Genomic DNA, 16,545 nt, shown 5'->3' on the forward strand with positions numbered 1-16,545 from the left:
CAATCCATATATACCATCAGCCTCATTTCCCAGCAAGGGGGGTGGGTGGGATCACAGCAAAGAGACAATTTCAGATCAGCTGAATTTTGAATATTTATTCTAGAATAGGGAATATTTCCATCTTCGCCTCAAAATGACTCTCTTTCCCTGGAACACACCCTCATCTCACGCCACCATCCCTCCCCCTCCCAAAAGAGAAAGACAACAACAGACCTGTCTACTGGAACACACTGGAGAGAAGGCATTGGTACCGCAGGTAAAAACCTTCTTGCCATAAACGATCAGCACTCGCACATAGTTCTGGCATTCCTCCTGTAAGAAGGGAAAATACAAACAGGCTATGTGAAAGCAGGACTGTCAAGTTAGCACTTTTGTTAAAAAAAAAACTCATATTTTCCTTACTTGTGTTACAGCCAAAATACACCTCTACCCCGACATAACGCTGTCCTCGGGAGCCAAAAAATCTTACTGCATCGTAGGTGAAACCGCATGATATCGAACTTGCTTTGATCCACCGGAGTGCGCAACCTCCTCCCCGCCCGGAGCGCTGCTTTACCACGTTATATCTGAATTCGTGTTATATCGGGTCGCGTTATATCAGGGTAGAGGTGTATACCTCAGAGGATTAATTATCTTTGAATAGCATCCAAGAGCCCCATTCAGGATCAGGCCCCATTGAGCAAAGTGCTGTACAAATACACAGCTCTGTACAGTCCACTGCCTGAATGGATAAGTCAAACAAGCAACATATGACCAATGTGCAAAGCAAGGTATCAAGGAGATGTTAGAAACCCAGTTTGTTGGTTACTCCTCTAACGATCCCCAATCCATTGAAAGGACTGCAATAATCTAATCTAATTTACTCTTCACCAGTTATGCCAATGGCTCACTTTAGGCACTTCACCTAGCTTGCCAAATGAGGGAGTGGCTACAATAGGACATTTAACACCCATTTTCCTCGCAGTGGTGCGGCTGCAGATGTACAAGCTGTAGTGCAGACCAGGTGCCCTGCCTACCCTGGGGTTCGTACTGTTGCTAGCAGCAATATAGCTGCATTGTTGCTGGAAAAACAAGTCAGAAATTCTCTGCTGTAGACAAGGCCTGAGAGTCGAGCAATGAGGCTCGCTTGCGGCTAGGCAGCTCCACTGCCTGATTTTCATGCACTGGGACTGTGTTCTCAGGAGTTTCACAGGAGGCAGCATAACACAAATTCCCCACGCCAGCCCAGGCCACTGAGTGTCAGCAAAGCCCCTGTTTACATATTTAACTGGGGACTCCTGCACGTAGCAAATGACTGATGGATCTGCATAGCTGTAAAACCATAGTTCCTGCCCCCGTTCCCCAGAGCTGCCCTTAACAGCCATGCAGAATATGAGAGATGTCCTGCAAGTCTGACATCAGAATCATGTCTTGGGGTCTCTGTCCATCCTGCACTTCACAGAGAAAAGGCTACAAGCAATTGTTCATTGACTACCATTCATAGAGCACATTTTAATTTGATACCTTTACATTCTATTATAAACAGAAAAAGAAACTTGTTAAAAGTAATAACCTCATCTTGGTTACACTGGCTGCTTTGCTTTCCTCCTCTCCTCCCCCGCCCCGCCACCCTCTGTAGATAATAATTTGCCATTAAGCTGAGCCCACAATTGCAAACACAGCTCCTTCTTTTGTGAGTCACAATCATGCTGCAAGCTCCCCTATCTCCAAGTCCTACAAGCGGCTGATCATTTCCCTGAAGACTTCATTTGCAATATTCAGCCATGTAAAAACACTCCATATCATTTGGGAGGGAAGAGACTTGCTCAGTTGGATTAAGTCCTATCTCCTTTCATTTGCTACATGGAAATCAATTCCTGGAAGGACTGTATTTAAGGAAAGGCTACCACCATTAGCTAAGAACAAGATATTGATGTTAAGAATATTTGGGGGTTTTTTTGTTTGTTTGTTTTTTTGTTTTGTTTTTTTTAAAGATGCTCCCAGGCAATGGGATGTGTACTTTCAGAGCTAGTCTGGGAGCACTCAAAGATTCCATGTGAAGGCTGCACTTCCCGTTGAATCGGTACCTGCCAATCTTAATTTCAGGTTTATTACTTCTTGATCAGATATAACAGGGATCAGATTTGAAACCCCAAGTGCCCTGGAACCAGAGCTTCAAATCCTAGCTGGGTCAATTCACCACTTCATCGTTCAGAAGCAGATAAACTGTGGTTTTGTCTATCAAACAGGACTTTAAATAACAAGACCCTTATACCTGTTTTGTGTTGAAATTAAAGCTCTTGTGCTTTTTAAAATAAGACTAAGGGCTTGTCTGACCATGTCTCCTCTCGCTCTGTTGTGCTATGTGATCTGATTGCCCTCCTCTACCCTAGAGGTGGCTGCATTTCATTGGTGGGTAAAGTAATTCTTGTATATGTAAGTCATAGTTCCGCAATCCCAACTCTGGCAATAACGCAGTGGGGGTTTTGCCTGAATTAGGACTGCAGATTTGGGTTTGATAGCTGTACAGGACCAAGAACACTTTGGTCAGTGGCTGCTATATAATTACTAGACATGGGCCACAGAATTTTCCCCACAGAATTTTCTATTTACGTTCAGCATCTAACCCAGTATGCCGATTTGTATCCAAATTCCAGTCTCAAAGAAGCTAACCTGACCCCACTCCTACTCCCAATTCCCCCAGCCTTGAGGAGATTGTAATCAGCATCTGATCTGAATTAGCCACTTGTTTAATTTGATCTTTTGGGGGTAACTGGTGTTAGGGGTGCGTAGAGTCTTGCCTAGATTCCTCTCTTTATTATTGTAGGATCAAAATAAACAACATTTACGGAACTATATTCTGGACCTTCACTTCCATTTTACAAAAAAAAACCTCATGGCTGACAAAATAACACTGAAAAAATGAACGATCTGTAAACTGATGCTGCAAGGTCTTCCTGACTCTTCAGGCAGCCAGAAACAATAAGCAGGAAAGTATGACATGAATTCTACTCCAGGGTGATTAGGATGCTCAAAGCATCCCAACCTGGCTGGTAAATTACCTGTATTTTTGCCTGGTTAAGCACCATTTTTAATTGTGCTCACTTGAGCAAAAATGCAGGCCATTTAGCAAAACAGAAGGTGAATGGCTAAGGAATCTATATTGAGGAGATCTTACCACCATGGTCTGAGCTTGTAGCAATTCATTCTGACCTTTGACTCAGCTTGCCCGCTCCTGATCATGGCAGCAAAGAACATGGTTAGTTTGGGGTAGTAGGTTAAAACAGAAGCATTTGACAGCTGGTATTTTTCACAAAAATTGAATGGGATGAATCTGCTTAAGTTTTCATTGGCTGTAATGGAAATAGGGCAAACTGTGGCATTTTTTACACCACTTGGGAGGAGGAAGAAGGGAACAGTGCAAGGGAGACCAATAACATGGGGCAAATGTAATTGTCTTATTCCTACAAAATAATTGCCTGAAACCTGTATAGCTTCTTTAACGGAACTAAGCCTCTAATAAAAACAACAATGCTGCACGCTTCTGGAAGAAAGGAAATGATAACATAGCTCTTTTTATCCACTGAGCTTAAAGTATTTTCCTTGACATTATTTAAAGCCTCATAACATCCTTCTGAAGCAGGTAAGCATTATTCTTCCCTGTTTACAGAAAGGTGAACTGTGGCAAAGAGATGTTAAGGGACTTGCCCAAGGTCATGGACATAGGGTCAGTGGCAGCTCTGAGAACAGGACCCAGGAGTCTTGGGTTCCAGTCCCCTCTTCTAGCCACCAAACAGCACACCCTCCTACACATCCCTAAAAATAGTACTGTATTAATCTTAAGTTTTTCACTGCTGGCTCCACTCTCTCAGTTGCCTCAGTCTGTGCTATGCGAAAGCCTCACGCAAAAGCAAGAATGGTACAGAAACGTTTAGATTCACTGACTCTCGAAACGTCCTCATTTGCTTAACATGAAATACCCTCTTAACTCCCCGCCACTCAAAAATACCTTTGTAAAAGACCAGCCTTCTATACACTTTCTTTAAATTTACCACCTTGTCCACAAGACCTGGGGTCTCTCTGAAAAGTCATCTGTGGCTGTATTTGATACACTTCTCCCTATAACTTAAATTTTTAACTGGTTAGTGAAATTAACTCAAATGCTGTAGAATAACCAACTCCAACTCACAGCCTCTGACTTGCCAGCTTCTTAGACATAAACGTTTTAAACAAATAGAAGCTATTCAGTGCTAGATTTTGCTGTCTAGATGTGGAGCAATTACTGTTCTAAATAGGTGTGGCTGAATCCAAAGAGGTTTTGCTCCCGGTCACAAAGTTTGGCAAGCCAGACTCCATGACACAATAATATTTACATCGCAATCTGATGTCATGACACCAGCCCAGATGAACCTGTGACCAATCAGCCTGTGAAATTCATCACCACAAAATATTATTGAGTCCAAGAGCTAAACCAGATCCAAAAAAAGGACTGGACATTTACATCGCTAACAAAAACAGCCCCCATTACAATAGATGGGATTATTTTCAAAAAAGAGTGTTGAACTGATATAAATAAGCCAATCTCTAAGTAATGGGGTCAGAAAGAACTTCCACTAAGGACAGGCTATTCCATAATTATCCACTTCGGGGTTCTTGCTCCGTCCGCTGAAGCATCTAGCACTGGCCACTCTCAGAGACAAGATACTAAACGAGATGGACCATTGGTCTGATTCAGCTGTTTTCCTAGATAGCATGAGCATCTCTAACTGCTGGCCTAGTACTCAATCTACTAGGTCATCCCACTTCAATATCAATGAGAGAATTTCACTAAAGCCCTCACTTGCAGTTCCATTTATTCAAAGATTTCATGACCAGAAAGGACCATTGTAACCACCTAGTCTGACCGCCTGTAGAACACAGGCCATAGGACTTCCCCAGAATAATTCCTAGAGCAGATTTCAGAAAAACATCCAATCTTGATTTTAAAATGGTCAGTGATAGAGAATCCATCACGATCCTTGCTGAATTGTTCCAATGGCTAATTAATGCTTAGTTTTGTTTCCATTACTTTGATTGTTGCCACCTAATTTAAGTCTTTGCTACTTTGTTTCATTCGTTCCAACATTTGGCCATGAATGACTTAATAGCGACCAGCAAGGTATTAAGAGCAGGCCTCATTCTGGCATTTACACATTTGCAGGCTGCTCTGAATGGTCACCAAGAGCATTTCAAACCCAATCACAGAAAATGGCGCCTTTCTCGCCTTCTCCCCATTACTGCTCTTCTTCATCTTGGGAGACCAGCAAGGCAAATAAAGGGGGCTGAAGTCCCTGCTGGGCTGAGGTTCAGAGAAAAATCAAAAGGCAGTTTTCAGCATATTAAGAACAAACCTGCTGTAGATGCTTCCCAAGCATGTAATCTGTCATCTTTGAACATCTTAATCTCATGGCACAGGTGTATATTTCCTTCTGATGTCTAACTATATGCTGTGACCCCCTTTAATTGGGACCTCACTTTGAATAAACCAGTGGAGCTGGGTTTTCTGTGTGCTTTTTATTTGGTTTTTAGTCATTTGGCTCAAGATGGTGTACAACAGGTGAGCTGAATATCTTGGTGGAACATGAAACTAGCATAATGTAAAAATACAAACACATTATATAATGAGAAATGATTCTGGATGATCTGTTGACATTGGCAAAGAAACAAATAAGCCATTCAGATAGCAAAGAAGGAGAGGATCCACTTGGGGTACGGTTCACAATGGTTTTACTAGGAGAAATGGGGTAATGTTGAACAAAGGTATAGGTAAGAGGAGGACTACAATCAAACCCCTAATGGTCAGATGTTGGCTGTGGATAAACGGAAGTATATTTTCACACTATGTACAATTAACCTGTGGAACTCATTGCCACAAGATATCATCCAGGCCAAGAGCTTAGAAGTATTTTAAAAAAAAGGAATAGGAGTTTATATGGAGAAAAAGAACATCTAGAGTTTCAACAGCAAGGGTTTTATTCCACGTATTTTGGAAGGGATAAAAATTCTCATGCTTCAGGGTTTCAACCAGCCTCTAGTCAAAATGGCTGAAGGGGCTAGGAAAAAGTCCTCCCTGTGGGCAGGTTATTCCATAGCTACCACTGAAAGATTTCTTGGATCTTTCCTCTGAAACAGCTGTTACTGGTGCTCAGGCCCTCTCAGAGGTCCAGAGAGGCCCGGGCCACTTCCAGCTTTTGAGGCCCCAAGGCATAATAAAAATAAAAAATGATGACACATGAAAATAAAATAAGGCACCCAAAAAAAAAAAAAAAGAAGAGTGAGACATAATTTGAATATTTCTCTTATTTGCTTAAATTTGCAGCTCTGAGTGTGTGTGCCACATTTTGGTCCAATAGGGATGCTCATAAAAACAAGTTGAGAAACTTATCAAATGCCAAAAAATTAACAAGTGTCTAAATTTGAGGCCCCCTATGAGCTTGAAGCCCAGGCCAAATGGCTCTCCTGGGCCCCACCTCTGATTGGCCCTGCTGGTGCTGTAACAGTCAAGATACTGAACTAGATGGACCATTGGTCTGAGGCTTGGTCTACACTAGAAAACTAGGTCACTTTAACTATACTGGTCAGGGATGCAAAAAATCCATACCCGTGAGTGGCATTGTTAAGCCAGCCTAAGGGCTTGTCTCCACTACCGCTTAAGTTGATGTAACTTATGTCGCTCAGGGGTGTGAAAAAGCCACCCCCTGAGCGATGCAAGTTACATCAACCTAAGCTCTGTCCACACCAGCGCTGAGTGGGCAGGAGACACTCTCACTCCCACCAACCTAGCTTCCAGCTCTCATTGAGGTGGAGTAATGATGCTGACGGAGAGCGCTCTCCTGTCGGCATAGTGTGTCTTCACCAGACGCTGCAGCAGTGTAGACTTGCCCTAAGTCCTCGTGTAGACAGCACTAGGTCAATGGAAGAATTCTTCCATTGACCTAGCAACTGCCTCTCTGGTAGGTGGATTATCTCCACCGATGAGAGACTCCCTCCCGTAGGCGCAGGTAGTGTTTACATTGAAGTGCCGCAGCTGTGCTGCTGTCGTGTTTTCAGTGAAGACAAGCTCTCAGTTAATATGCCAATTCCTACCCTCCCAAATGAGGCATTAGAAGCCACACTGCCTGAGTCATTTAAAAGTGGATCAGACCAAATACTGAAGAATACACAGTGGGGAGAGACTCTGCATGGTGGGTATCAGGGGATGGACTCTAGACTGTCCCTAGCTGGTATTTCTTTAATTCTATGATTCAGTATTTTCTACTGTAACTTACACATTACTGTCAACGACTCATGGCTCTATCTATGGCATTGATTGAATGCAGGGGAAACATTTCTTGACAGGGATGGGATTTTGGGAATTTCCACAGCACCAGGGCGTGCTTCAGTTCCCACTTACAGCTCTAAACATTTAAAGATATTGTTCACGGCCCTCTCAGCTGCAGGGACAGTGAACACGAGTGCATTCAGCTGCAGTGGGCTCGACTATGCCTCCTGTGGGTCAGGGTTTGCCTGGAACAGAAAACATACTGCGCTCCCGTGGAAAAGCCCTGATGAGACGAAATTCTGGCTGGTAAAAGCGTGGGAGAAGCCTCGGAGGCACACCTGTTTCTACTCACGTGTAACAGGTATAGCCATCAGAGTGCAGTCATCCCAGTGTGCGCGGGCAGCCCTCCCAGGCATGCCCCTTAGAAGTTCTATGGCACTGCCAGGAAGACCCAAGCAGATTATTCCTGCTCGCTGTGTGTGAGTGGTGGAGTGGGAAGGGAAAGGGCTTCCATGACACCTTGGTGGTTTGCCACCCTGTGTCAGCAACTACAATAAGCCCTGACAAATTCACTACACATAACACATTCCTATCATGGCATTTATTGATCAAGATGATATCAAATGAAAGCTTATATCCTAGTGGTCCTCATAAGCACTGCGTGATGTACGTACAAGTAATATGTTAGTAGCTGCATGTACCATTCCTGAGGGCATTCTGTGCCAAAAAATTAAAAATTCTGCACACAATATTTTATAATTCTGCAAATTTTATTTGTCAAATAAATGTGGAGGCTCCAGCATTGGATTGGGGAGCACAGGCCACTGGCTGCACAGAGGTGGGAGATCACTGTGCAGCTCCCCCCGGGACATGGACTCAGCGGTGAGGCTGCACCCAACCCTGACACAGCACAAGAACCAAGCCTGCCCCAGAACCACCCCAGGGTCCTGCCCCTCCATGCCAGTTGCACCAGGTGTGGGCAGGCAGACTCAGCAATGCAGGATCCAAGTGTGGAGGGGCTTAGCATGAGGGGATCCAGATATGGGTTGAGAGGCTTCTGTGTGGGGCAATCTGGGTGCTTGTGGCTCAGTGGGGGATCTGGATGCTCAGGGGCTTGTTGTGGGATTATGGGTGCAATGGTAATAGGACTCTGCAAGGGGGTCCAGGTGAAGATGGTTGGGGCTCAGCGGGGGGAACTGGGTATGTCGGGAATAGAGCTCAGCATGGTGGTCTGGATGTTGGGAGCTTAATGAGGGTGTCCAGATGCTGGGAGAGTGGAGCTCAGCTGGGTGGGGATCCAGGTACAGCTGGGTGGGGCTCGGGGTGGGGGGTGAGGTGGGGGAGAGTGGGTCCGGGTGCAGGCGGCTCACTGGGGTGGTCTAGATGTAGGGGGAGTAGGGCTCGTCAGGGTAAGAGCCACCAGCCAGGTCTTTCCCAATCCCGCCCCCAGCGATTTACCTCTCTGCCAGCTGCCCTGGGCACCTGAAACATACTGCTTGGTAAGGGTCGCATGACCGCTCTTGTGGCTTCCCTTTGCTTTCCCATCAGAAAGTCATTTTTTCTGCGGGGAAGCAAATAAATCTGCGGGGGACATAAATTCTGCGCATGCACTGTGGCGCAGAATTCCCCCAGGAGTAATTAACGTACTAAACGTATGTTTAAACTATGTAAGCAGGCAGGGGTTGATAAACAAGTTTTTCCCAGACAAAGGAATGTTGGTTTACCTGTCTGCCTAGGTCTTGGATGCAAATTAAATACGGTAAGCCAAACCCAATGGGAGGTACATTTGCATCTGAGGTACACAAGAAGGTCAAGTTAACCAGAGGATGGGAAAGCAGCATGGTGTCAGCACACTGCAGCACAAGCAGCAGGGGAGAAGGATCTTATCTGGAGGTACACTTCAAAAGGATCCATTTCAAAGGATTACCGGACTATAAAAAGGAAAAAACCATTTTGCTATCCATCACTGAAGGAGCAAAAAGAATGGCAATTTTTGCATTAATGAAAGTTGGATCCTGACCTGGGACAGGGCTAGTGACACTGAAAAGTTGCTTTAGGCGAGCAACTTTCATTAGACAAGGATTGTAGCAGGCTAAAATTGTTTAATCTCTTAAAAGGATGCTATACTTTTGTTTTAATTGTACCCAATTCTGTTTCCACTATCCCTATTCAGTATCAATTAAATCTCTGTTGTTTCGTAATAGACTTATTCTTGGTTTTATTATAAATTCATCTCAGTGCTGCATATTAAGTGAAGTGTGAATGCTCCGCTAAACCAAACAGGCTGGTGTGTACACTTTCTCTTTGGAGACAGCAAACTTGGTTATTTCTGTGAGTGTCCAGTGACAGGGGCTGGATGCTACAGGGGAACGCTCTTCAAGAGGGCTCAGGGATTAGGGTGCACCTAAAGATGAACAGCAAGGTGAAATAAAGGCTGGGAGAGCTTCTGAGGAGACTGGGTGGCTAACAGACTGGAGTGACAGGGAGCTGTCTCTCTCTGAGACAGAAGGGGTAACAAGGTGATTTATAATCCTGAGTGCGTTGAGAAAGTGTGACAGCTTCTTCTGGCCTCTTCTCCCTCTGAGGCATCAGCACTGAAGCTCACAATCTCTCCCCCTTCCATTTACATTATCCCTCCAAGAAGAACCTTAGCACAATCCCAGACCTATTGGCCGGGCTGGATTGACTGGTCACCTTCACTAGCCAGAGGAGAACCCAGTTGAGTGACCCAAGACTCTCCTCTTCTACGTATTCTCCTTCACTCTACAGCATTCCCAGCCTAAAGGAGCACCAATAGCAATTAACTGAGCCCGTCTCTCCCCCAGGGCATTGTAGTACAGAACATTAACCAGCAGAACTCCACGCAGCCATACAGCCTGGGACTCTCACAAATGTACATTTCAGGCAGCCTCCGCTGAAGTTTCCCACACGATCCGCTCAGTCCCTAGCGGGAAGGCACGCCGATTTGGAGAGCTCAAAAGAATTCAGCACTCACTCACGTGTTTGGAGCATTGCAGGGTCCGTGTACTATGCAAAATGACCAGTGGTGGGGTCTGATTGTTATACAACCAGAGAGGAACCTCTGCTAATGATAGACCAAAAAATACTGAATGCTGAGTTCCCCGCTAGCGACAACGAACGTGTCTTTGACCCAACGGGGTCACTTCTCCCCATGCTCCACCCTGTAACTCATGCTAGCCACACCGTCAATGTGACATCACTTGAAAGACAGAGAAAGAGGCAGCACAATGTCACACGATGCACTGCCAGCCAATAAGGTGACACCTTAAGATGTTGGTTTTAACCTGCAATCAGGTGGTTTGGACCTGAGCAAGCACCCAGCCTCATGCAATAGGTGGTCAGATGTAGAGTTACTACTACAGTTCCCATTATTACAGTAATATATGAGCAGCTCACCATGTATCTTGTTAATATATAAACTGTGACTTGTATTCTTAGGCTGAAGCTCCAGGCACTCTATGGTAAGATTTTCTAAGCTACCCAAGGGATCCGATTTAGACTCTCAATTGCCAGAAAATGATTGGGGTTTGGGCACTGTAATACCCTAGGTGGCTTTGAAAACCCCTCCCTGAAAAGCACAAATAAATAAATACATGTTTGAATGGGGGAACTAAAGCAGACAGGTCAAGTAATTTAGCTATGGGGTAATTGATGTCCAGGACTCTTGGCTCTCTCTCTTTGATGCCCATTATTTCAGTATCTGAGCATTTCACAATCTTCAGTGTATTTATCTTCACAACACCCCTGTGAGGTAAGGCAGGGCTATTATCCCCATCATACAGATGAGGGACAGAGAGACTAAGTCATTTGTCAAATAAAAAGACTGGCAGAGCCAGGAATTGAACCTAGCTCTCCTGAGTCTCAAATTAGCACCATAAACCACTGGACCATCTTTCCTCCCTCCTGCCTAGCTCCAGGTCTTGTTGAGAGACCACTAGGCAACACCTGTCTACTTTTAGTGCTTCTAATAGCTCAGTGCCACTCTAACTATTGTCCCTGAGAACTGTAAGATGGATTCAAGACATCTGCATTCAAAGGCCAACTGCATGCACTAAGATCTTCTAAGCTACGAATCAAAATGAGTTTGAACTCAACTTTTCAGAACATTATCCTCTTGTGAAATGTTTGTCAAATTCTACCATGTGATCTGCAGGGACAGAGTAGGCAGGAAAAAAACAGACACTCAGACCATTGCTTCCACTGATATGACGTTAAAAAGATAAAAGGGAAATTATCATGTGATGTGTTCAGTTGAGTGCATGGGAATCTCACACTGGTTGCTCTGTGGCTTGACAAAATAATGCTTGGTTATAAATTCAAGTACTTCATGAACAATGGAATGCCATTTTACTCTTCCGCATTCCACACTGGATAGTGATAGCAAAATGCTCACTTTAACCTATATATTCTAAAACGTAAGTACAGAAGATTTCAGATTCATCTTAAAAAGTTGGCAGTGTCTTGATTTTTTAAACTCTCTCCCATCTTGGTTTTTTTTTTTTTTCCCCTGAGTTCATCCTTTGCTGGCTGGCTAGATTACTTGTTTACCTCCACAATGTGTCTAGAGTGATCGCGGCATTTATCTGTATAATGCAGGTGCTCTATAATACTCTAGTTCAGGGGTGGGGCACTACAACCCATGGGCCAGATCCAGCCCATTCGTTAATTTCATCCACCCTGCAGTGCCCTCCCACAGGGCTGGAGCCGCGAGGGCTGGCTTGCCCCGCCGTGAGGGGGAAGCCCCAAGTCTCCGCAGCCTCCCAGCGGGTGAGTGCCCCGTGACTGATTTTTTCTCTGGGTCAATGGCCCATAACAGAAAAAAGGTTCCCCACTCCTGCTCTAGTTGATGCCCCCATGACACTTGCATTGCTTAGCTCCAAGCTTGCCAGAGACTTAGTATCAGAGATTGGCCCACGTTGCGAAATTCAGGCTAACTCATTGTGTGTGCTTAAAAATGAATGCAATACATAGAAGGTAACAAGCTAAGCTTGGGGTTAAAGTACCACACTGGGACTCAGGAAAGCTAAGTTCAAGGTCTGGCTCTACTACAGATTTCCTGGGTGACCTTGGATGAGTTGCTCCATTGGTCTCTGCCTCAGCTGCCTATCCGTAAAGGATAATGACACTTCCTTTGTTTGTCTGTCTGGTTTAGATTAAGTTTTTTGTGGCAACGCTTTTTTAAAATATATATACTATATGTATGTACAGCACCTCGCAAAATGGGGCCCCAGTCTCAGTTGGGGCCTACAGGTGCTATTGTAATACAGGAATAATAATTTCAAACACCCTGAAGTTCCCAGCTTTCAGATCTGGGGGTTTGTTTGGGTTTCTTATGAAGATAGTGGCCATTTTCAAATTGTGGGTGCGGATCTGAGCTTGAATCAAAAACACCCACAAATTCAGATGTGCTGGAATCCAAGCTCTTTACATGGACTGTTTTTGGTTTGAATTGCGTTCTAGGAAGGTGGACCTATCTTATAAAGAATGCTGCAATGTCCCTGATGTAGAGAATTGTTTTGTGTCATCAGATTAAACAATGCTGTTTGAGTGAATTATACCAGGACATGTGCTTGTCTGTAATTAAAGCCGAATGCAAACGGACATGGCTGAGATCCAGAATCTGACTGCCTCACACTAAGAGTAAGCTGACCTGATCAGTCTCAACTATACAATAAATGTTACTCCTGGTCTGCCACCATTCTGCTCTCTGATTTGTCACAAATTACACCCCTTCCAGCAGTGAATTACCTTCAAATTTCATGCAGAGCAGGTCTAATAACTGGAACAGAGGGCCTCTGAAATGGCTGGTTCTATGCAGCTTATGCATTTGTTGTGGAGGCTCTAAACCCTGCAGATTTACAAACTTGAGCGGGTGTCAGATGTCCCCTGCATGTGTTTCCAAGGGCGTGAAGCAAATCATTTAACTGCAGCCTCTTTGTGCCAAAGCAAAAAACTTACCTCAGTTTTTCCTTTACTCTGACAGGACCTCCTAGTGTCTTCATCTGAGCCCCATTCTGTTGCCTGGGAAACCAAAATGTACAAGTCACATGATAATAGTGTGAACTATTGCTTCTTGGCTAAACCACATCTGGAGACTCAAGGAAACAAGAGCAAGCACCTCCAGTCAATTTATGCAGGGCAATTTGCAGCAGGTACTGGGGCAGTAAACACAACGTCACAATATATCATTCTTCTTGTGCTCACAGTGCAAACAAACGATATGTACATGAACCATCCAGAGGTTGAGGCAACTAACGTGTTAACAGAGAACAGATTTTAATTTACATGTAAATACAACATCTGATTATAATTCAAGTGGAAGGGTCCAATGCACACGCCCCATACACCAGGACTTTGCCCTTTTTAAAAGGTCCAGTGCAGTGTAAAAGTACCAGCTTTAAACACTAAATGGAACAACAACCACCAAAATTCCTTACAACAAAGTCATAGGTATTTAACAATAATTTTGCAAAAATTTGTAGTTTTCTTAAAAGCTCCCCTGAGATAATCACCCTATTACTGAAACCTAGTGTTAGTCACACTGCAAAATCAGTTGGATAAGATGAGAAATGAAGGATATCTTGGTGAGGGAATATGGGGGAAAGAGACCTCAAGGTGATTGTAATCTAAAGAAATGTGGAGTGCTTGGGCCAGACACTTAGCTGGTGTAAAATGGCTATGCTCAGCGCTTAAATTCAGCTGGAGCTGTCCAGAATGTAGCTCCGGTAAATATTTTTAAACCTGGGGCTGAAGCCCCGAGCCGCAGGGGGACTCGGCCCCCCGAATGTGGGGTGGGGGTGGGATGGGGGCAGGATGGGGGCTCCAGGAAATACTATATAGAATTTAAGACCTGGCTATGTTGCATTGCCCAACAGTGGAGCTATGCCAATCTATACCACCTGAGGATATGACCCATAGAGACTGCTTTGAAAGAGGAGTCAGACCCCCAGCAATACTGTATCAAACACAGAGCAACTTGCAGCCTTAAAAAAATACCAGCATCAGATCCAGCCATTTACCACTTTCTCCATTTTCCCCCCTTTAAGCATTTAAAAAAAATCAAAAATATTCTTAGCTTTAATAACTGGCAGTGAAAATACACACTGACATGCATACTGTACATTGCTCTAAGTTCTAGCAAAATAGCCCTCTAACGAAAGATGGGCCAGGATTGCAAGGTTCAGATATGGATCCAAACTCCCCTAAAGGAGCCAGGGGTTTGTTTTGTTTTTTCAGCTCATAACAAAGATTGGTAACAGCAGCAAAGTTTGGTCTAGAACTGAACTTTCCCCCACTTTCTGACTGCTGCCAATATTTTAATCCCGGGTGTTTCCAGAAATTGTCCCCTTAACACCAGATGAACCCAGGTTCCCATGGAGACAGGAGTGCCTGCAGAAAAAAGAGGGGACCTATTAGTTTCCCAATTCAACAAAATACACTCTCTCATAATCATAACCAAGGACATAGGTAGCGCCACCCAGTAAGCACATTTATATTAAGTAGCACTTTGTAGGGAAGTGTTTGGGACTGTTTATATATTGGTCCTTAAAACTGTGCTTTGTATATTATCATCAGAGCACTCCGTTCAAGCTGGAGAACTAAAAGTGTGTGTGTGTCTGTATGTGTATTTGCACGAGAGAGAGAGCGCGAGCGAGCGAATGCATTGCACTGGAATATGGAAGGAATGGGGGGTGAACTTTTCCTGGGAATTGTTTGGGGAATTACCTGTCATTTAATGCAACTCAGCCCATTCCAAAGGCCAAACATTTGCTCTACACAAGTATTTTACAAGCTTGGGGATAATTCTCCCCTGGAAGGGACAGTTTTGCAGTATCCAGATAGGGGAAAGACACCATCAGAGGTAGGGAGATTACTCCAACAGTCCCTTCAGCCCAGGTGTGGACTTTTAACTGGCAGTTCCCATCAGAGAGGTGTAACACAACAGTTAGGGGGGTTGGATTCTAGGTTCTGGTTCAGTCCCATCACCACAGCCAGCTAGCTACAATATTCTCTAGCCTAAGATTAATTTTTGAAAAGCTAAACAAAAACCAACCCAACAACCACCACACAAAAAAGGACCACCATCACCACACAAACTCCAGAGCAAATAGCTTATTTGATGGTTTTCTTCCCATTTCAGAAACACTCAGAAGCAGCACTCTCCTTTACAGCACCCATTTAGCATGACAGCGCTTGGCAGGACAAAATGAAAACAAAAAGGGGAGGTGACTTACCTGCAACTGGAGGTTCTTTGAGATGGGTGGTCCTGATCTGTATTCCATTAAGGGTTATGCACATGCACCTGGAGCCAGAGCTTTTCGAAGTAGTATGGCTTGGCGGTCTTCTTCAAGTGATGGTCCCTATTGTTTTCCATAGAGGGTGATTGACAAGCAGTACTTTGAGAGACAGAGGGTGTGAGGAAGATGGCTGAACTGTATAATGGAGGACTTCTGTGTCGAATAAGGTATCCGTCACAGAATCATGTACTAGAGCACAGTGAGAGGAAAAGGTGTGTACTGAACTTCACATGGCCACCTTACAGATGTCCGCAAGGGGCAGGTCACGTAGTTGGGCTGTGGCTGATGCCTGCACTCTCATGGAATGGGCTCATATCCCATCTGGTGGGGAGAACTCTGACAAGTGATAGCAATGCATAATGTGCCCTGAGACCCACTTACAGATTCTCTGGGTGGAAATGGCCTGTCCTTTAATTCTCTCCGCTATGGCGACAAATAGCTTGGGAGACTGACTTCTCGAATGGCTTTGTCCCTTGTAGGTAAAAGGCCAGGGCCCCATGCACCTCGAGGGAATGAAGCCGCCGTTCCTCGTTCAAGGCATGTAGTTTTGGAAAGAAGGTAGGTGGGTATATGGGTTAGTTGGGGTGGAACTGTGAAACGACCTTTGGCCGAAACTTGGGATGCAGTTGCAGTGAGACCGTGTCCTTATGGAACGTGGTAAAAGGGAGGTTTTGCCATCATGGCTCCCAGCTCATCAAACAGCTGAGCCATGTTGCTGAGGTAATGGCAACAGGGAAAGCGACCTTTCTGGAGAGAATAGGGAGAGTGCAGGAGGCCAGCAGTTCGAAGGGAGAGTTCATTGAAGAGGTAAGGACTAGGTTGAGGTCCCATTGGGAAGTGATGGGCTGAATGGGTGGATATTTACGTAATAGGCCCTTCCAGAATCAGGCGGTCAAGGGGTGGGTAAAAATTAGGGCTGTCAAGTGACTAAAAAATTAATCGTTAATC

General features: G+C 44.6%; 1 protein-coding gene across 8 annotated transcripts in view; it reads right to left on the reverse strand.

Annotated features, from left to right (window-relative positions):
- The window catches only part of SEMA5B (semaphorin 5B), a 362,976-nt gene that overhangs the window by 91,839 nt on the left and 254,592 nt on the right, over positions 1-16,545 (reverse strand). For 7 of the 8 annotated variants that reach the window (XM_084642523.1, XM_084642528.1, XM_084642525.1 and 4 more), the window contains 2 exons: positions 13,259-13,321; positions 214-312 (listed from right to left, as the gene is read on the reverse strand). In XM_084642523.1, the coding sequence (XP_084498649.1) occupies positions 214-312; positions 13,259-13,321 (162 nt within the window). The remainder of the gene's footprint in view (positions 1-213; positions 313-13,258; positions 13,322-16,545) is intronic. The other variant, XM_084642529.1, reaches the window with a different exon arrangement.

This window comes from Lepidochelys olivacea (genome assembly GCF_965140295.1).
Source record: "Lepidochelys olivacea isolate rLepOli2 genome assembly, chromosome: 11".
NCBI lineage: Eukaryota > Metazoa > Chordata > Testudines > Cheloniidae > Lepidochelys > Lepidochelys olivacea.